We start from the raw sequence: 22,434 nt of genomic DNA on the forward strand, positions 1-22,434 counted from the left end.
GGCAACTGGCAAAGCGGCACAATGATGGCAAAGATGACATTTTAAGAAGCCTCACAAGCAGACATTGACTTCTGTGGAGGTGGCTATCAAGACTTATTGACCAGAGAGGTAGGAATAACAAATGTAGGTAGTATATTGAATTAATAATTTGGTTAAGTATTGCTATTGCTATATGCAATTACTGTAGCGTTCAAGTAGCTGGGCTGTATTTCCTGTTAACGGCAATATCTGGTGACAGGTTGTTCTCTTGAGTTTCTTTTGTTTGTTTTTTAACCACATTAGAAACCATTTGTACAGCATCTAGCACAATTGGGTCCTAGCCCGTGACTGCAGCTCCAGGTGTTACCATGGTACAAATGATTAATAAAGAGCAGGTGAAGACTGAGGTCGAGAAAACATGCTCTGACCAATCACTCCATGAACTGACAAAAAAAGGTTGTCTACTGCAGGTAACCATCTAAAAAAGTTGGTTATGTTCACTATGTTTGGTGTCTATTATAGGATAGTCTTTTCAGACAGGGGTTGCTTAACAAGAGCGATGTCTTGTTTGACTTCATGGTATCCACAGCCTGGGAGCTCAACTTATCAGCCATCCATCAGGATGCATTCTCTATTATATTGTAATAGTCTGGTTGTTATATCTATCTGTGTCCCCCTCCCTCTACTGGATCGAATATCACAGCTGCTGAAGTGCGTGTGAGAGAATCACCTTCTAGTGCAGTGGTTCTCAACTTGCGGCCCAATCAGCACACAGCTGCCACCCATGTGACATTCTCAGGGCTATACAGGTAATATTGGATAACACATTTATGGGCTACATATGCTGCCCACAATGATAAATAGGCTGAGAACCACTGTTCTAGTGGTTGCAGCCAACAGAGGATATAAACCCTAATACTGTTACCCCTTAGATTCTCCTTGAGCTCAAGTGATAAGCAGATATGGTCTTCACTACCCATACAGGCCTTACCCCACCTCATTTTTGAACCCCTGGTAATTACAAGATAATCCTAAATTTTCTTTAATTAAAAAAAAGTTTCTAACCTTTTCCATTGGGAAGAAATCCTTAAAAATATAAGCCAATTGCTAGGGCTGAAAGTTTGTTTTGATGATTTTTTTTCTTAAAAAAAAAACAACAACAACAACAAAAATCCAAAACCATTATTTATTCTGTCCTCCATACAGTTGCCAAGTGCTGGTGTTTGGGGACCATGAAATCCACAACCACAAGTCTTTTGATTTTCTGAGAAGACCCCAGACTAGTTGGTGATTGTGCTATCTGAGCAGCTTTTTATGGGGCTCAGGCTGCCAGTTGGCAGCCCACAGCCATACTTTTCAACTTGCCAAGACTAACTGGGAAATGTAATGTGTGACAACGACCAAAAATGAGGGGGACAAAATAATGACTGATGCAGGAAACATAAAATGCTGTGAGATTTCCTCCTTTGGTGTAAATAACTTTTCTATAACCTCAGTTTTGTGACTATTTCAGATGCTAGAAATTTAAACAGAAGCAGCAAGGGGAGACCAAGTTCATATGGAATGGAAACTCTGAGACTAAAATGAGTAACATTCCTCAAAATGGGATACACTTGAGAGGCAAGCCTGGAGCTAAGCTGCACAGCCACAAAGGGAAACTTAACAGAGGTGACAAGGCCTACTCGACTAAGAAGCAGAAAGCATCCTGGGGCTCCTGAATACTGATCCTTGCTCTGTAGCCTTGGCCAAGTCACAAGCTTCCTATTTAAGTTTCCTTTTATTTAAAATATGGTATCACCACTCTCTGACATACATATATCACAGGGTGTTGCAACACTGAAAGTGCTATATAAACAGAACTTTATAATGAAAGAGAAACAGATGAAAGATGATGGAGAGAAAATGTATACAGGTGAGCGCAAACAAGAAAGAGGATGAAGTCCTGGTCCTGGAAGTCAATGAGAGTTTTACCATTTATTACAATGGGCCCAGGATTTTACAAAGAAGAAGAGAATGTGACATGGGAAAGAGAACAAAAGGACTGCTGGTCAAGAATGGGGTGACTACGAAAGCAAGAATGAGGAGATGGTGCTTTTCAAAGAAAGGAAAGAATTAAAAATAAAGAACAGCATGCATAAATGAGAAAATAAAAGAAAATGGTGATAAACCAAATGGGTGGGACATGAAAGAAGAGAAACCAATGGAAGACTGATAAGCAAAGATAGATTATTTTTAAGTTAGCAAATTTATTTCTGCTCTTTTCTGTTATTGTACTTATTAGTCCTACATCGCTGTAAGACTAGCAGGGAGAGGAAGGGCTACTTTGCGCACTTATGTGGCTACTTAGAGCATCATAGTTAAAAAGCTGGGGGGGGGAGCCAGAGATAACCAGAATACACAAACAAAGCGCTATCAGATGGAGTCTCAAGGATCCAGACCTCCAGCTTATTTGAAAGACCTTGGAAGACGTGTGTGGGTGTATGCACGCGCGCATGCTTGCATTCTTTCCTATGCACCGATTCCATCATAGGCAGTTGACTCTACTTTTCTTGAAGCAGACGCCACTCCCACCCCCATCTCTGTATATAAAGCCAATCAGTAAAGTTTTGAGACCCTCTATGAATTCTTTATTACCCTCTGCAAAATCTTAAGGTCACTGCTGTTCACAGCGCTATGGTCATGGTGGATAGTTAAATTTTCTTTTGGAAGAGTGACAAAAAATTGACTCAGAGGCCACCCAAAAGTTCCTCTTGTGGTTGTGGTAAGGGAGTCGAAGGTGTGCTCAGGAGCAGGAGGTTTAAGTCTTACATTTTATTTCTGCTCTCATCTGTAAGTCCACGTGGCTGCAATGTGGGGTAGTTTTAACTAACACCCCTGAAATCTGTGGAGCAATGGAATCAATCACAATATGCCTTCCAATTGGTTGACACTGCTCCATACCCCAGTATTTACCTCTGAGATAAACAATAATTATAGTATGACCTGTCAGTTTAACTGATTGCAGCTGATCATGATGCAGGATTTCTCTCTCATCTATAATGTACTTTAAGGTAGAAATTCCAGCCAGAGGGAACCTATAATAGTGTAAATCTACTGTCTCCTCAGTTTGATAAAAGCTATCTTCAGTAGAGAATACAGTTAATCTCTGCCCTTTTTTCAACAAAAGGAAAAATAGTTTCACTATAAAAATCAACTCCAGACAATTTTTTTTGAAGTCTCTCTCTCTCTCTCTCTCACACACACACGGGTTCTGCTAACATCACTGTAACTTAATGTGCCTGGTCTTGAGATGGGCTGATCACACACAAGTCCCTAGTGAGTTCAGAAAGAATGAAGGGTATTAAGCACCACTCTGGATCATCAGACCCAATATCTGTCAGGACAATCACAGTTCTGCTGTTTAGTATTTCATGTGCTGATTAATTCAAAACTATAACAAGGAAAATCACCTTTCAGCTTATCCACAACGTGAATATCTACCTTCCTCTCTCTGTTCTTCCCCCCCCCCCAAAAAAAAAGAATCTCGTGGATATTTTCTGTAACAAGAACCACATTTTAAAATAGCACTGAAATCTTTCTTAGAAAAGTTACTAAAAAGTATGATTATGGGAGGTGTGGTTGCAACATCACAATACTTTATATATTACGAACTTTGGGGTAAACTCAGATATGTTTACTCACTCTGAGTAGCACTTTAATCCATGAATAATCTCAGACATCAGTGGGATTATTCATGGATTAATGTGCTATTCAGCATGAGTATGGGTATCAGAAGCTGGCCATTATTGATTAGAAGCCATATTTCATTATAGTTACACTACAGCCAGGAACTGTGAGCTGATGTCACATCTATAAAATTATTTTAGGCTAGTTAGCATATATCAGAACTCAGTAAAAAACTATTTCGTCTCCAGATTGTTCAAAATTACAGTAATTCCATAATTATGAAAGCTAATAAGCTTGATCATCATTATGCCTCTATCCAAAGCTATACTACATACCTGTAAAATGCCATATTGAGTGCAAAATGTTTTGCTGACCTTTAAAGCATTAAGAGGACTAGCACCACTACATTTCAAAGCACTCTAGAAGTCATGCATTCCAAAATACACTGTCCATTTATCTCCAGAGGGCTTACAAACTGGAATCTCCACAATTCAGATTCTCCATCACTTGTGGCCAACCCTTAAGCAGGTCAACTGCTCAACTTCATAATGCTTTGCAACAAAAATCACCTGCAGTAATGTTTTTGCTTTGTATATAAAAAAAAGTTCACATGATATATTTGGTATTGATATTTACTCATTTGTTTGGTGTTTAGTGTTTCACTTTCCCTGCCAATTGCTGATTTTACTCATTTAAGTTACAATGCAAAATATAAAATATATGTTTAATATTCTCCAGGAGAAGAGAAGGACTCCACCCCACTCTCCTTGGATGCAGTGCATATCTTCTGTACCGTGCCGGGCTAACTGCATGAGTCAGCGAAGATGAGAGAATGCTCCTGGCCCCTTCTGAGACAGCTAGAACTGGCAAGGACACTAATATGGAGCATTTCCTACATTCAAGAGAGTGCTAGGATCGGCACTATGACCAGCTCTTGCAATAAAAGTGCAGCAGGGAGAGGGGAGATGAGGAGATTCTCCTTGCCCCATCCCTGCCTTGCATACCCATACATAGACCAGCTACACTTGTGCCCTGTGTCTATACTGTATAGCAAAATAACCTGTGATACCAAGATAGCGGATGTAGGAAAATTGCCTCGCTTCAGGTATATTATTAAAATGTTTAAACAATACGGAGTTAACGAACAGTTCTAGTTAACCTGTTGATTGTTATCCAGCAGTACAATAATTAAATATAATCTCAAAAAGAAAAGCTCACTTCATCAGATGCAACTGTAGCTCACGAAAGCTTATGCTCAAATAAATTGGTTAGTCTCTAAGGTGCCACAAGTCCTCCTTTTCTTTTTGCGAATACAGACTAACATGGCTGCCACTCTGAAACCTAAATATAATCTATTACTGTAATCATTTAGCACCTTTAGGTAAGGATTTCAAACATTCAGCCACAAAAGCCCTCTCCCACACTCCCCCCCCCCACCCATGAACCTGAGTGAGTAGTGTTAATCCCTTTTCACCGATGGAGAAACTGAGGAATACAGTGGTTAAGTTGCGTGCTCAAAAACACATAGGTACGTCCCCATATCATTCCACACAAACTATGGGCCAAATCCTGACTGGGCACATGCACGTAACACCACTGCTATTGCACTTACTGGACATGAACACCACTTTATTCTGGCCCTTACCAAAAGTCATGGAGAGGACACCCTCCAGATTTTCAGTGACAAAAACTATGCATAAATATAATGGGCCATGGTCCACATGTATATGTTACTTCTCAGACCAAGCCAAATTAAGCTGTTTGGCTCTATTGTAGTCAGAATTTGGTTCTTCATCTATAAAGGCATAACCTCACCCTCCATTGATATGCAGTCACCTCCAAGGCAGAATTCATGCACATAGCAACAACATGTAACAGAAATGAGAGAGAAAGCAATCAAGATTTTGCCACTTGACCCAAATTGGAATTTGGCCAACCCACTGCTTACACAAAGTGACTCTCTTTTGCATGGTACCCTGGGATTTTTTTTAACAACATGAATGATCAAGACCACAATTTCATGTTTCCTCCAAAAATCAGTACCTACAGCAGCAGCTTCTTTGCATCAGGTTGAGACACTGACTCAATTCTGAATCAGAGGCAAGATTAACTACATTGCTAGCATTGCTTCCAGTAGCACCTGGGTCTTCCTTAGAGAGCTCCTGTCCAAGGATTGATGATACCCAATCCTTAACTTGTGAGATCTGATGAGATCACAGCCAATGAGAGCTGTACATTTAAGAGAATACGCCTGTGGTGCTTAGGGTTGCCAACTTGGTAATATTTAAAAATCGGACACTCCAGCAGGTGTGCCGGAAACTCCCTGTCCCTGAGGCCCCACCCCCATCCACTCCTCTGCCCCCCTACCCTCTGTCTCTCACTGCTTTTCCCCTCCCACCCGCATCTGGGTCAGGAGAGACTCACCTGCAGAGCCAGGGCTGGGAGCTGCAGCTGCCTGACCCAGGTAGGAGCCAGCCCTGGCTGAGTAGGGGCTGGCATGAGCTATGACCCAGCGCCTCCCCTGCGCACAGTAACCAGACACTGTTGGGCCCCCTTTTTGACGCACTTTCTGGTCAAAAACTGGGCACCTGGCTACCCTAGGGCGCTGCCTGAGATTCCACTATAAATCAGCGAAATCCCCGTAGATTGTAACAGTACAGTGAGCGAGTGGTATGTAATACCAAGGATGGAGTTAAAGACTTTTCTCCTTCTCTGCGTACTTCTAGTGTAGACAAGCAATGCTGTGATTTGCCCTGATATCTGGTTCTCAGCAGTGAAAACTGTACTGGTGCAAATTTCTGATCAGCCTGTCTATGCTAACGTTGCTGTCTGAAATGCCCAATGTAGACAAGGCCTAAATTAGTGGAGTAGGGTAGGATTACTCACACCATCTCCCCTCCAACCACATGCCCCAATTCACAATTCAGCTTTAGATTTCTATCTTTTCCATTTGCCCAAATCCAACCATCACAACATAGGTAACTTCCCTGTTAACCCAGCCTTGCAAAAGTTACCAACAAACACTAGTAATAGCAAAGGTTTGAATTCACCCTTCCTCTGCCCTTTCTTCAACAACTTCAAAGCCTAATTGGAATTAGAACCGCTTAAAAGCCAGCATTAAATAGCATGAGTAATTCATTTTTTTCTTTAAAAAAAAAAGAAGAGAAAACAAAAGTAAATACAAAAACAAAATACAATTAAAATTCAAAGTTAAAATTTCACAGTTAAAATAAAGTCAGGAGATTGCATTAATACAGCTTTTTACACATAATACAATAATTTTCTTTATTAAGTGCCAGGAACTTAAATCAGAGCATAAGTGGGCATTTATACCATATCCATATGAGAGAAGCTTGCAGAAGAACTTAAATTAACTCTGAATGGCAGGATTTAATACCACTGCTTTTCATTTTGTTCAGCTGTTTGAAAACAGTACATTAACTGTGATGTCATCGGCCACTGCTTTACTGTTAGTATTTTTTAAAAACATATCACTGACGGTTCTTTTAACCAACAGACTATCTCAGCCTCTATTGCTGAAACAGTGTTGACCCGGTTATTTCAGCAAAGAGGGCCTGCACACATATTTGCTTTACATTAAAATAAGTCTTGAGCTGAAAATAAAGTATTAAGGCCTGAGCCAATGCTCACTGATGTCAACAGGAGTATTTCCATTTGCTACAGTGAGCTCTGGACTGGACATTTCATGAAGAAACTATGAGTAAAGTAGAACTACAGCCAGTCTATACAATTGTGTGTATATGGAAAAGGTATTATGTTCACTGAAAATTTTCTCATGCAAAATCTCTTTGAAAAGAGAACACAATCATCTGGTGATTTGGGGTGAAAGGTAGTTATTTATAGGTGTTCCAACTGATAAAACCTTTCCTAAAAGTTAACCCTACAAACAGTTCTGAGTGTATTGCTTACTAATGTCAACAGTCCTGTTCACTCTGTCACAGTGGATCCAGCCAGGCAAAGCACAGCACCTGGCAGCATTTGCAGGCTTTGGTCTAAACAATGTGTAGGTAAACATAGAAAAAAAAATGTAGTAGCAATTTGAAACAAATTATTTAAGAAGCTCATAAAAATTCTGAAATACTTCAACATCCATGTCCGAGTTTATTCTACAAAGGCTGCCATTTTCATGGTAACAACAATCAAGACATAAGAGAAAGTAGGATAGGAAGAAAACAACTGAACTTCGAAACTTACTTTAAAATAGCTTTCAATATACTTTTTAGGATTATTTTTCAGGCAGCACTGTTTTCAGTTTGTAATTCTTTATTTTATTCCCAGTCAGCATCCAGGAATTTCAACAGAAGATAGATAATCTGGGTTACCTCACTGAGAAACTCTCTCTCTCTCTCTAATCTCGGATCCCTTTTTTAGCTACATCAGTTGATGCTCTTCAGTTTGGACACATAAGAACAAGCAGGTTTATTCTCTTGCTCACTGTTTCCCCAGAGCAATTGGGTGGAGAACAAGTGAGACCTTGGCTTCAACATCTCTACTCAATGGCCAGTGTAGCTAAGCAGGAGAAAGGAAGCAGACAGGGAAGAACTATGACTCAGAGGTGTCCCTCAGAGTCATAATGCCTTCAGAGCTTGGGTTGACACACTATTTCTGCAACAGTAGGGAAAGGAACAGAAATTAGAGTATGCTATGTCTCAGAAAGGAGGGGCTAGTTATCTAATTTCAGCTGAAATTCCTTGGCATCATATAACTTGAACATATTTATATATTTTAGTTTAATTTGAACACAAAATTGCCTTTACCTGTAAAATACTTACTAATACACACACACGAATATAAAGTATTTTTCAGGTAAAGGCAATTTTGTTTTTAACCTACCTGAAAAATACTTTATATATACACACATATAAAATTACTCTCAAAAGGTTATATTATGGCATCTTTAGTCACACTGAGTAGTACCTTTGAGATAAGGTTCCCAGACTACTTGCGAAGTAAAGCTCTACTCAACACAGGGCATAGCTAAACGGGGAAATTCAGAAAAGTAAAGATGAATTACAAAAGGTGTGAAGTTGAAGGTGTGAAATTAAAGCACATTTAATCCTTGTGTGGACGCTCTCATTCAGAAGTAAAGTGCCCTTAGTTTTGTTTAACTTAATCCTCCTTCAAAGGGGATTAAGATGAAGTGAATTAAGGACACTTTACTTCTGAATGAGAGCATCTACATAGGGGTTTAATACACTTAAACTTTATACCTTTAGTTAAAAGTTAAAATTAATTTGGAGGCTATGCCTACACTTAAAACACTACAGCTGTGCCACTGTAGCTCTTCACTGTAGACACTTATTACAGTGACAGGAAGGGCTCTCCCATTGCTGTAGGTAATCGACCTGCCCAAGAGACGGTAGGTAGATTGACAGAAGAATTCGTCCATCAACCTAGCGCGGTCTACACCAAGGATTAGGTCAGTACATACCCCAGAGAGATGCAGCTATGCCAATGTAATTTTTTCAGTTCAGACCAGTCCTGAAAGTTCTCGTACAGATAAGCCCATAGATTCATAGCGTTTAATGATAAAAGGGACAATTAGATCTTCTACTCTGATCTCCTGTTTGTCACAGGATGTTAAATTTCTCCCAGTCACTCCTGTATTGAGGCCAATAAATCTGTGTTTGGCTAAAGCACATCTTCCAGAAAGGCATCCAGTCTTGATTTGAAAACCTCAAGAGATGAAGAATCCACCACTTCCTTTGATAGCTTGTTCCACTGGTTAATCACAAGGAAGGCTGTCAGAATTTGATCAAAAATGAATTTGTTCCTGCCTAATTTCTCTTACTTCCTGTCTGTTAGAAAGAAAAAGGCAGCCTCCATGGAATAAGTTCAACCGGTTTGTGTTTACAGTAATTTTAAAAATACTATAGTTAGGACAAATTTCTATTTTAGACAGTGTCTCATTAATTTTGAAAATAGTGGATTTTTTTAAGACTATGTTGATCTGCTATTATAAACCTCTATTTCCAGAATGCAATTACAGCCATAAAAGCATATTCGGCTACAATATATGTTAATTCATATTCAGAATAATATGCAAAGCACATAGGCCTTTGATTGAAAACACTTTCTTGCTCTTTACCTGCTAATGTCCCCCCCTTTCCACCAAAAAACACAACAAACAACAAGACTTGACATGTTGAGTCTGAGGAAGCTGATATGGATCTAACATGTCAAGAATCCACACACTAACAGATGCCAGACTCTAACTACCCTAACTAGACATGATAGGCTGTACTGAGGTTTTCCAGTGATCAGACCTAAATTTAGAAAGAAAGAAAGAACGAACAATGAACTACAAAAATTCAACTTCCAGTTATGTTCCTGAGTTTGGGTTAAGCTTTTTCTCCTTTTAGGGGAAATAAAAGGAAAATGAAAGAGCACATAAATACAAACAAGGAAATTCAAAGTTACAACCAGCATGTTATCTTTAATTCAGGCTATAGGTCTTAATGGTGGGATAGACACAACCTAGCTAATCAGCATACGTTTCAAAGAAACAAAAAACAAAAAATAGGCAAACTATTACAAGTTGGAGTTACTTTCTTAAAATACAGCTACATTTGGAGAAAAACCAATATCAAAACTAAATTTGCAAACTGCCATAGGAGTCAATGTTGGTTATAAGTTACCAGCATAAAGAGATAGAGTTAACATTCCTGGAGTAACAGATAGCACTGAATTGTACTGCATTCTATCATTTGTAAAGATAATATTATTTCTAGGTTGGAATTAAGAATGTGCAAGAATTTAAATATCTAGACAGTCCATGTCTGTCTTCATAATTGGCATACATAATTTATTTTAAAAACAGAAAAAAATTAAATATATTAACAAAATTTAAATATTTACTCTGCTATTTTTTCAAATGGACAAAAAAGAAAGCAGAAAAGATTCCATATGTTAAATAAGTTTTATGGGATTTTCATTAAATGTTAAGCTGTTTTTAAAGCAGTATTTATTAGTAAGAGCTACAGTTACTCATTTTGATTGAGTGTGATGTAATTTGATTTTTTTTTTTAAGTCAAGAGCACTAATATTGCTCACTCAGGCCTCTGTTCACCCTTCAGTGTGTGTACGTAAATCCTATTAACTTTATTGGTAGCTGTGTATGAGTATCGAGGGAAGAATCAATCCCTCAGCTATAAAGATTAGAAATAATGTAAAGCTTTCCCCGCCCCGCCCTCCCCCCCCCCCCCACAATGTATGTGTACACCATTGAGTGACAGTGAATGTAGTAACTTTATCATGAAATAGAATGTGGGTTGGTGTGCACACATACATACATATATATATATACACACACACACAGAGAGATCATGTCTGCAAGTGCACATCCTGGTATGCTCACAATAATTTATAATAAAGATTAAAAATAGATGCATATATTTTTAAAGTTTGAAAGAAGTTTGGCTGGATTTCATTTAGAAATGCTGCATAAACAAAATCATCAAGATTTCAAGTGAAGTTTTATAGCAAACATGACTTAATTTTGAAAAATAAAACTATACAATAAGTTGGATCTGATCATGCAAACCCTCACCGCTGAATATAGTATGCATTATGTTTAGTAGTTAGGGTTGGAAGGCTTAGGCCTTAAGTCCATTACAAAAAAGGAATTGGTTAATCATTGCCACTTAGTACTCTTTTTCTTTTAGAAAAGATTTTTTAAATCCAAAAAGAAGCTATACATTAAAAATAAATATATTAATTCTCATAACTATTTAACAATGTATTTGGCTGCCTTAGCGTGTATGACATGAAGTCTTATTTTGATAGGCAACATTTCAATCACATTTCTGAACATATACCAGCAGGTCTTGGATGTAATTAACGTGTCCCATCCATTCATAAACAGCAGCAAAAGTTATACATTGTAACAGATCCTAAATATTGCAGCAAATCAATTATACAAGAGCAGAAAGGGGTACTCAGGCCCAGTGTGGGATTTGAAATCAGAGTGACAAATGTAATTCTCTCTCTTTTTTTTCCCCTTTCTCTTTTTTAAAAGTATTATTATGTGTTGGGTTCATGTCAGATCTTTATGGTTACCTTAACTTTTATTATACAGTTCTATACATTTTGCATTTTATTTACTATCTTATTTATATTATATTTATATTTATATGGCCCATCACCATAGTATCTGAGCACAAACATATATCAAAGACAATAACAGGCTCAGCTTCAAGCAGATTTTTAACAGCCATGGTTTGAGGCTAACCACAAAAATTAAACTAAGGTAAAAATACAGTAACATATTTCAGTAGTTAATTTTTTCCAAGGCACTTTGCTTTGGTATCTACTACACACTAAAACTAATATTCAAAATATTTTGGAGAATTATTTTAATCGTAATGTGTCTTTGCCCTAGATAGCCTGACAACTATCTGATATTCTATATAATGGATCCTGTTTTATAACTCATTTGTAAAAGAATCCTGCTTTTCAATAATATTTCAATTTGGAAAAAAGATACTACATAATTGCCCCGTGTTTAGAGAAGTTCGGTAAAGGTGTGTATTTTTTTTTAAAAAAAACTATTACAATATAAATACAACAGTAGCTTTATTATAAATATGACAAAGTACAATCCAAAAGGGACCATCTAAAATGCCACAGTTGCAAACATTTAAGACTGTAACAAAAATGACTGAGATTCTAATATCAGTTTACTATCCTTCAACAATTTCCCTGACAGTGGCATCAAATAATGTTGAATTATGGACCTTCTTACAGGAAGTCTTATTTCATGTTCGTTTTTTGATCATTTCCCATTTCCTATAGTCCCTATAGGAATTCGGCCGATTGCCAACTTTCCTTTAAAATTTTCTGTATACATAATTGGCTTGTGTATGATTAAATGATCATTTAGTCAAACTTCAGTATTTTATATTTGTTCAACTAGTTTATTTTACATAAGAAAATACCATTGTCCCAATAAAAGCTGTCACATACTACTGACATACTTTATTTGAATTTGTGTTAGCTTCTTTTTTATACTGTGTTCTTTTTAAAAAGCCGATTTATAAAAGCTACCTATATATACACATTATTTTAAAGTAATTATCATAATCTTTTACAGTTCAGACTATAGTACCTGAGAGCCAAGGTGAAGTAACTTTATAGAAAACAAACCCATGGTAATAGGTAACTCAAATATGTTAAACTAAGAAACGGAATTTCTATTATGCAGCTACAGACACCCTTTGTATTTTATAGTGTGGAGTTGCACTATATCATTTTCCTACCAACACCAAGCAACAGCTGTGTTTTAAATCTTTTAGGGCTATAACAAACATTAAAAAATTTAAACTGCAAATGTTTGAGAGTTAATGATTTTAAATGGTGTATTTTGAAAGTTGTATGATTAGGATAATACTTCAACCAGGTTTTTTAAAGACAAGGGTACTTGCTGATCCTGAGTTTAATTCTTCCAAGAAAAAACACAACTGCCTTTTACTCTGCAAATCATAACAATGGTAAACAACAACTCTACAGGTTCCATAATAGCAGGCAATGGGGTCACTCTTGTGGGAGAGGGATGTTTTAGTGACCTATTGCCACTGAGCTAGTTAAATCACTGAACAATGTTTAGTGTTATGGGGCTTTCCTTTGCAAAATCTAGCATTAGTGTCATAGCTTTCCATTAACCATGAGACTTAAGAACACTAGCACTGAGGGGCCTATAAGGAAAGAATAAATAGGAGAAAAACAATATTTTTTTTAAAAAACCCTAATAACTGAGACCTTTACAATGCACACTATAAGAAAATGTAACTAAATCCATAATAAAAGCTTTTACATACTTACTCATTTATTACTCTCAAAAGTACAGGAGCAGCTCCACATACTTCAATTTCTGAATTCAAAACTGACCAATCTAACCTACTCATGGAGTAACCACAACAGCAACAAAAGCAGGGCACAACTTGTATTGCAAAGAGGTACAGACCAATAAATGACCTTGGAGGCACATCCTAATTAGCCAGATCAGTGTCAAGCAGTCAACACCTTATTATTTAATCATTAAGTACTAGATACAGCAGTCCTTACTGGGGCAAAAACTTCCAGTGAAGTTAATTCCCCGGAACAAGAACTGCAGGATCTAAAACTAGTCTCCCCTTGGATTCTGTAGACATGTTTCCATGAATGAGAGGGAGAACTAAGCAGCCCAACCACCGAAAATAAAAAGTTGGACGGTAACTCATCTAATCCTCTCAAAGCTGAGCACCAACCATTCTGATGCTGCTGCGCTGGAGCCTTTTGTAACCAGGCCATTAGGGCAGAAGTAAAACCCTTCGCACCCACCCATCAAGCCAGGTCAATGGAAGTGAGAGAGATGTCCCCAAGTCTTTGCGTTTAAACAGCAGCCCGACAAAGGGACCCTTTGACTACCTTGCTGCCTTCCAGTGCCACGCCGGACACAAACAAAATAAATCGCCGGAACGTATGGCTTAGTCCCCCACATGCTCATCACCGCACCTCAGAGTGGCCTCATTTGCGTCACAACTGAGCCGCAGCTTCTCCAGCCCCCAAACAAGCCATTGGGTCCCTTACGGCCGGGCTGAGCATACGCCGTGTCCCTTTCCCCTCTCACCCCGTGGGCGAGCATGCTCGAGAGCCAGGGCACCAATTTGCAGCTAAACTCCCCAGACCACCTCTTTTCTTGGGTTGTTTGTTTTTTTTTTTTTTTTTACCTCTTAAACCCAACCCTTTCCCTTGTGCCCCATTGGATAATTAACCCGAGCAGGACAGCGGCTGGCTCCAGCGCTGTGTGGTTCCCTGCTCGTCTTTAACCTCTCCAGGCGGGCTAGCCCCTGGACGCGCATTTCAAGGGTTTGCTTTTTATCACCTTCCCGAGGGGCGGACTTGGGGACAGGAGGGATTTCGCCTCTCCCGCGCCCTGCCACCGCTCCCCGGGCGCAAGCCAGCAAAGAGCCCGCGGCCTGAGGGAGAGGGAGCCTCGCCCGCTTCCCTTTTCCAGTGGCGCGTCCAGCCGCGGACTCGCTCCGGTTCCTCAAGGGGAGTTTCGCTGCCCGCTCCCGCGAGCGCGCAGGGACAAGCGGGCAGAGCCGGGCTAACGCTCAGCGGGACCCCAACAGGGAGGCGACCTCCAGCTCCATGTCACCCACTCGCCGCTAGCGCACTCCCCGCAGGGAGACGGCCCCGTCCCCAAAGCTTGCCCCCTACTGACTCCACTTACGCCCGTCCTCCCTCCCCCCGCGGGGCCCAGTGCGCCCCCAAGCTCCCCTTCCTCTCACCCCCCCGCAGGGCCCAGTGCGCCCCCAAACCCCCTTCCTCTCCCCCCGCAGGGCCCAGTGCGCCCCCAAACCCCCTTCCTCTCCCCCCGCAGGGCCCAGTGCGCCCCCAAACCCCCTTCCTCTCCCCCCGCAGGGCCCAGTGCGCCCCAAGCTCCCCTTCCTCTCACCCCCCGCAGGGCCCAGTGCGCCCCCAAGCTCCCCTTCCTCTCACCCCCCCGCAGGGCCCAGTGCGCCCCCAAACCCCCTTCCTCTCCCCCCGCAGGGCCCAGTCCGCCCCCAAGCTCCCCTTCCTCTCACCCCCCCGCAGGGCCCAGTGCGCCCCCAAACCCCCTTCCTCTCCCCCCGCAGGGCCCAGTCCGCCCCCAAACCCCCTTCCTCTCCCCCCGCAGGGCCCAGTGCGCCCCCAAACCCCCTTCCTCTCCCCCCGCAGGGCCCAGTGCGCCCCCAAACCCCCTTCCTCTCCCCCCGCAGGGCCCAGTGCGCCCCCAAACCCCCTTCCTCTCCCCCCGCAGGGCCCAGTGCGCCCCCAAACCCCCTTCCTCTCCCCTCGCAGGGCCCACTGCGCCCCAAGCTCCCCTTCCTCTCACCCCCCCGCAGGGCCCAGTGCGCCCCCAAGCTCCCCTTCCTCTCACCCCCCCGCAGGGCCCAGTGCGCCCCCAAACCCCCTTCCTCTCCCCCCGCAGGGCCCAGTGCGCCCCCAAACCCCCTTCCTCTCCCCCCGCAGGGCCCAGTGCGCCCCCAAACCCCCTTCCTCTCCCCTCGCAGGGCCCACTGCGCCCCAAGCTCCCCTTCCTCTCACCCCCCCGCAGGGCCCAGTGCGCCCCCAAGCTCCCCTTCCTCTCACCCCCCCGCAGGGCCCAGTGCGCCCCCAAGCCCCCTTCCTCTCCCTCCGCAGGGCCCAGTGCGCCCCCAAACCCCCTTCCTCTCCCCCCGCAGGGCCCAGTGCGCCCCCAAGCCCCCTTCCTCTCCCTCCGCAGGGCCCAGTGCGCCCCCAAACCCCCTTCCTCTCCCCCCGCAGGGCCCAGTCCGCCCCCAAGCTCCCCTTCCTCTCACCCCCCCGCAGGGCCCAGTGCGCCCCCAAGCTCCCCTTCCTCTCCCTCCACAGGGCCCAGTGCGCCCCCAGCTCCCTTTCCTCCCCCCCCTCCACAGGGCCAAGTACGCCCCCAAACCCCCTTCCTCCCCCCCGCAGGGCCCAGTGCGCCCCCAAACCCCCTTCCTCTCCCTCCGCAGGGCCCAGTGCGCCCCCAAACCCCCTTCCTCTCCACTCCTGCGCCCCGCAGGGCCTCCCTGCACGCGCTCTCCAACCCGCCTGCCCCCAATGCCAACAATGCGCCCCCTCCGCTCTCCTCTCCGTAATCCTAGAGCCCCCCCCCGCCCCCAAGCCGCTCTCCTCCCCCGCCTGCAGCCCTCGCCCCTGACACGCGCCCTCTAACCCCGCAGCGCGGCCCCGGGCCTTGGAGGGAGGCGCAGGGAAGGGAACTCGTGCGCTGGGGGGCGGTTAGCCAGTGCCCGGCGGAAGAGGGCGCAGGCAGTGACCCAAGCCCCCCAGCACGTCCCAGGGATGTCACGCCCGGGGTTTCGAGGACTCCGGAGGAGGGAGCGAGGGGGACGCAGCAGTGCCAGGCCCCGGCCCCTAGTGGGCACACCCGAGTGGCCGAGGGGATTGCCTCGCCCCAGGAAACTCCCTGCCGCCGGAGGCCGAGCCCGTCTCATGGCCGCAAAGAGCGGCCAGCTTCCCAAGCGCCGGGCTCTCCCTCCCCGGGGCAAAAGGCGGCGGCGGCGGCGGCGGCGGCAGCGAAACGCGGCCGGGCTGTAGAGGCAGAGGGGTTAATTAGCGAACTCGGCGCGCTCCGGCTCCCGGAGCACCCGAAGGGGAGCGGCGTTCGTCAGCGCGGCCCGACGCCGACAGCCACACCGGCTTCCAACCGGGCTGGGCCGGGCGCACGGGCGGGCGGGCGGGGCGGGGCGGGACCCTTCTCTCTTCATCCTCCCCCCGCGCGGTACGGTCCCGCTTGGACGCTTCTTCGCAGCCCGCGCCCGCCGCCCTGGGAACCTCGCAACTTCTGAGCCGCGCGCCCTGGACCACCTCCCGCCGCTTCGGAGAGGCGAACGACACATGTGCCGCTCTCCTCCCTCGCCCTCTCCAAGCACAGCCTGACGCGGAGGGGAATTAAAGGCGAGACAGCATTCGCACCCCGCCTTGCAGCCTCCTTCAACTTTCCGAAGCCAACACCTACCAAACGGGGCAAGCCGGAGGTGACACATTCAAATGTCACACCTATCGCACAAGCAAGTGGGACCACAACTCCCAAGTTAAAAGCATGAGCTTTTGTTCTGGCCACCCGAAGACAATTTGGCCTGGCTATCTAGCCTGCAATCTTTGCAAGCCACTCCCTGAAGGTAAATTGCTAACAAGCGGGGCACAAGGTGAATCTTACCACGGGAGCGCAAGGAGTGTATATCAAGGCTCAGCCTTCTAAAAAAAACCACAACACCCCAAACTACAACTTCATTTCTTCAGCTTTCACTTTCATAAAATAATGATTCGTTGGGAGAATGGGGTATAAATCTTCATTTTGGAGGCAATTAAAGTGTTGATTTCATTCGTGCCCCTAAGCGATTCTTGTAATTTGCTCAAATAGCTTTATGTACCCAGCACTCCAGAGCTTTTAGAAACCCATTTTCTAGTTAGACTTGTTGGATTACAATTTTTATTCAACAGCAGCTATCCGAGTTTTCCTAATCGAGATCTGAATTTAACAGTTCCCTCATTTTAAACGTTATAATAGTTATGTAGGATGCAAGTCAACCAGACAGAAGCAATGCCCATGTTTCCATCTTGTTTTCAATGTCTCATTAAAAAAGTTGAGAGAGTCATGCTAACATTTAGAAATAGTTGAAAGCTTTTACATTCTCAGTATAATTAAAAACTGGGTTTCTCGCAAATTCATGGCTTAAGTCAAACCATTCTTCTGCTCTACCGCTACATTAATAACAGTCCGATAATCTTTGCTTCTTTCTCGTACATAAAAAAAAACAAACGAACATTTGAGCTCCTACCAAAGCTGAAGTGTAGTGCACCTTTTTGTAAGTAATCTATAAAATAACTCCTGGTTGACAGTGTTCTTGATAATGGCAAAGCAGCTAAGAAAACTCCTGTCTGCTTGACTGCGCCTTGCTTTAACAAAAGGAAGCCTCCAGAGTCAGCCTCATTACACCTAGAATTGTATATAGGAACCAGATCATAGTTTTTAGTTGTTGGGTGGTTTTTTTTCCCATGAGCCAAATACTATTTCTAATCATAAACAACCAACCATTAAAACGTTACAATTCACAACAAGGAGCTCGAAACGCCAAGGCTCGTCCACTTTAATGTTTTAGAAGCTTGATTTCGCTTTGGTAACCTCTTGAAATTAACCCCCCCCCCCCACACACACACACACAAATCACACTACAAGCCACTAAGGGAAAGCAGCGAACACAAGTCGTCACTATATGCACACATTGGGTGTCGAAGCCTCTAGGGTTTGGTCTATCCCAGCTTTAACACAGACATCCTAAAAGCCACTAAACTGTATTTTTTTCTAAAGGAGACAGTTTGAAAAACTTGAAAGTTCAATGAAAATAAATTAAAACCTTGGTCTGGTTTTATTTTTCTATTAAGTAAAATAAAATGGGGGCGCTTGCAGCAGGCAGGCTGTGCACAAAGCAATGTTCACTGAGGTCTAAAAGCGCTCGGCCAAGGAAAACTGACAAGACAGACTAATGAACCGTAGAGACAGGAGGAAAATAGCCAGTATTTGCTAGATTTCAAACACTCTCTGTCTTCCCTGGACCACCTATCTCGGATTTTATTATTATTTTTCTAAGTGGCTCAGCTATTCCTTTCTAAGCATCCAGAAGCCTGCGAATCACGCCTAACGCTTCTATTATTATAAAGGGTAAATAAAATAAAGACAAAAATTAAAAGCGACAAGAAACAGGTCAAGTTTGCAGGCAATGCTTTTACAAGCTCATCTCGCCAGGTCGAATCCGGGAGCAAGCCTTAATGAAGCAATAATAGCCACATTATTCAAAAATTTTCATTTCGATGGAAATTTATCTAAAAGGGACTTAATCATATGCAAATAATAAAAAGAGGCGTAGTGACCCAGCAAGCGATCTGCATACAAATTTCAGCGTGTGCAACACTGGAGAGATCATCATACCTGATCTGTTAGATTTGCTGATCTTGTTATGTCTTCACTGTCTGATTTTGATCCGCCTTCTCTATCGTCTATCACCAGATCGATTGGCATTTTTCCTTTCAAACAGCTAATATACCGGTGGCAGAAATTGTCACATAATTCGTGTACCTACATTATGACAGAGGTAAAAAAAAATGAAAATATAATCAGGAGTACATAAGTGAAATTGACAAGTGCAATCAACCAACCCTTCCCCCAGCCTTGTGACATCAAAAGTTCTAAATGGGGGGAACACACAGCAATTATCCCCCGGAGACCTCTAGACGCATCCAGAATTAGGAATAACTTTCTTTTCTCGCAAAATAGAGATATCCCAGAAAATTGACAGTGACAAGATGATTCACAGGCTACAACATATTCAACACCCGTGTTAAATTCATCTGCTCCCGGAGCTGTGGCCATGAGAGAGGTGACCTGCATGGGTGACATTTAAGGTAAACTATTTAATTTCAACCAGTTATTTCATCATAAAACCTTTCCAAAGAGTATGAAGAGAGAAAGGGATTTTTTTAAAAAAAAACCCTGGATGCACTATACTGAAATACATTATAGGCATCCATGACCTTAAATCCCAAATCGCTGTAATATATTTGTTCTTGAGTTTCCACTATTAGTGGGCATATTTTAACACCTTTCATGTACAGTGAAAACAACCTGCCCGTTATGGGTAGATAAAATGGCTGGGGGTTCTAAAGAAACTTTTCAAGCATTTAAAAACCTCTCAAAATGTTTATTTTCTGGAGAACGGGGATTCTCTTGTAGGCCAGCTATCAATTACATATAAAAATCCACTGGAAACCTGAACGTGCGTTCAACTGAATGTTGGTTTGAATTACATTGCCTTCATATTGTTATTATTATCAATTATTATTATTATTGCTGAGATTTCCAGAATAGGGAGGGGAACAGAATTAAGCCTGCATACTCTCTGTTCTCTCTTAGCTTAGAGGCGTACAGCATTCACAGAATCAAGGAACTGCCACAACTATCAATTCGGCTTTGTCTCTGCAAAACGTTACAGGACAATCTGTGCCCTGACTGTGACCTGCAGATGGCTCTTAAAAAAATCTCGACCAAACTAACTGAAACTAAACAAAGCACCTTCACCAAAAACAATCTCCGAGGCGTGGCTGAAACAAACAAACAAACAACATTCAGAAAATCATCTGCAACACACAGAACTGCAACTATGGATACAAAGCCAGCAAGGTATTAACATGAACACAAGGCCAAGTCGTTTGTGAGCCCGGTTTCAGAGGCTGAAATTGTAATTAAACTGCGAAGAGAAATGGACGCTAAGATTGGTCTTGACACTAATTACCAGACAGAAAGACATTTATGCAAATTTACCAGAAGCTTGAACTTCAGCAATACTGAAACGTAGGAGGAAGGGAGAAAAAAAATTACCTTCTCTAATTCCAGTAGATGAAACCTTAATACTTGTATGGCTTGAATCATCTGCAAAGACACAAACAACAGGAGCATCTATCTCATTCCTGAGTTGCGGTATATCCCCACAGCTGCCCCTTCTGTCGTCTATAACTTCAGTTTTGTTTTGTTTTGTTTTTTTTAGTAGTAGTAGTAAATAAAAAAGTTGTTTTGATTTATGGCAATAACACTAAAACTTAATAGCAGTGGCTTTGTATGCTGTTTAACAAGAAGCGAGCTAGAGTTAACAAAAAATCCTATTGCAATGAAGTAGCTAAATTATACGGATCGTAAACATTTCCTTCAAAAAGTGCAATCTATTGCGACGTCGTTGGACCCTCGCTTTGCAAAGGAGGAGAAAATATTCCTAATGCAGAGGCAAAGTATTTGTTTAGCCTTTAAAAAAAACGACTTCATTTTAGGTCGGTTAGTTAAACTATTCATCTCTATCCATAGTCACTGTTTACATTTCCCATAAAGCTATTTTAAAGGTGCGGGGGGGGGGTATGTGGAGACCTCAAATACACTGATACATTCCTAGATCAATCCATGCACTGCTTGGGCAGGGCAAGTCTGCCATAAAGACCCCAAACTCTCATTTGGATGGGGCTTTCTTTATGTACTTCGTTACGTGATTTTACTTAACACGGAATTACCGCCCTGGATTACTTGTAATTAAAAAGATCCACGCGACAAAATTTCCATGTAGAGCCCCAAATCCTTGTCAAAGCCTAGCACCATCTCTCTCCAGAGGGCAGAGAAATAAAAGGGGAGCGCTATTAACTCTTACCAAGTTATCCAGTTCAGGATTAGAGGAAAAGAGGGGTTTTTCTGCTCGGATCTAAATATAAGAAAGGGGAGGAAAAAAAGACTTGAAATATGGAAACAGAAAAAGCAGACGTTATTATTTCTTGCTTCATTACACTGTTGGGTCCATTATGTAACCTTTCCTTCAAAGCTCTGACTGTTACATTAAGTACATCATATAAACACTTAAACAAATGAATCAAATGCACTGAAAATACCCACAGACATTATTAGTTACATCTATCTAGCTACGCTCCGTCTTGTGTGAGCTGCACATCCCTGTAAGCAAAGTTTAAAAAAATATCTTCTTTATTTATTTATTGAGATGGTACAATTGAGACTGTATTGATTTATTTCTGGCAGTATAGAAGGGGGGGGGCTATGAATTTTTTTTTAACGGAGACTTGTTTTCTTGTTATGTGAGAGGTCCCCCCCCCCCCAGCACGGTTTTGCTGACCTGTTTGGCGAACACTGCTATGTCTTCATTGAAAGACTCTGAGGAGCAAACATCGCCTCCCGCTACCCCGGGCTCCCGGGGAGTGCATGTAGCTAATTCACATTTCTCAAAAATCAGTGCTAAGAGAGGGAACAGGGGGTGTCTGAAAGAAAATACAATAGTCACAAACAAGACAATGGTTAGTCCCAGAATAAGTGGGGGAGAAACATCCAAGGTGATCTTTTAGCAAGCCCACTACCACCACCCCAGCTGCACCCCCTCCCGCAATCATAGCTCACCTACCCTTCAACCGAGAGACCTGAAGTCGAAGGCCCTGAGCCATGGGCTGTATCTGATGATCGCTTCAGCATATCTGGCCAGAAAAATTGTTAACATTTGCTATGAATAAAACCAAAGCGGTTCCAGCAGCCATTTTGAATTAACTTTCCTTTCCTTTTTTTTTTTTTTTAATTTTTATTATTTTTAACTCCCCTTCAAATTGCGGACTTTCTGGGTTAAAAAAAAATCAACCCAAGCAAACCCCAGCTTTTTGGACTCGGGTGTGGAACGTGCAAATCCC

The 22,434-nt window shown here is 42.7% G+C and overlaps 1 protein-coding gene across 4 annotated transcripts in view; it reads right to left on the reverse strand.

Annotated features, from left to right (window-relative positions):
- The window catches only part of MEIS1 (Meis homeobox 1), a 125,257-nt gene that overhangs the window by 98,885 nt on the left and 3,938 nt on the right, over window positions 1–22,434 (reverse strand). For 3 of the 4 annotated variants that reach the window (XM_084623384.1, XM_084623387.1, XM_084623385.1), the window contains exons 3-6: window positions 21,876–22,017; window positions 21,402–21,452; window positions 20,591–20,641; window positions 19,145–19,291 (exon numbers count right to left, since the gene is read on the reverse strand). In XM_084623384.1, coding sequence (XP_084479510.1) covers window positions 19,145–19,291; window positions 20,591–20,641; window positions 21,402–21,452; window positions 21,876–22,017 — 391 coding nt within the window. Of the gene's footprint in view, window positions 1–19,144; window positions 19,292–20,590; window positions 20,642–21,401; window positions 21,453–21,875; window positions 22,018–22,157; window positions 22,289–22,434 lie in introns of those variants that run through there. The other variant, XM_084623386.1, reaches the window with a different exon arrangement.

This window comes from Lepidochelys olivacea (genome assembly GCF_965140295.1).
Source record: "Lepidochelys olivacea isolate rLepOli2 genome assembly, chromosome: 3".
NCBI lineage: Eukaryota > Metazoa > Chordata > Testudines > Cheloniidae > Lepidochelys > Lepidochelys olivacea.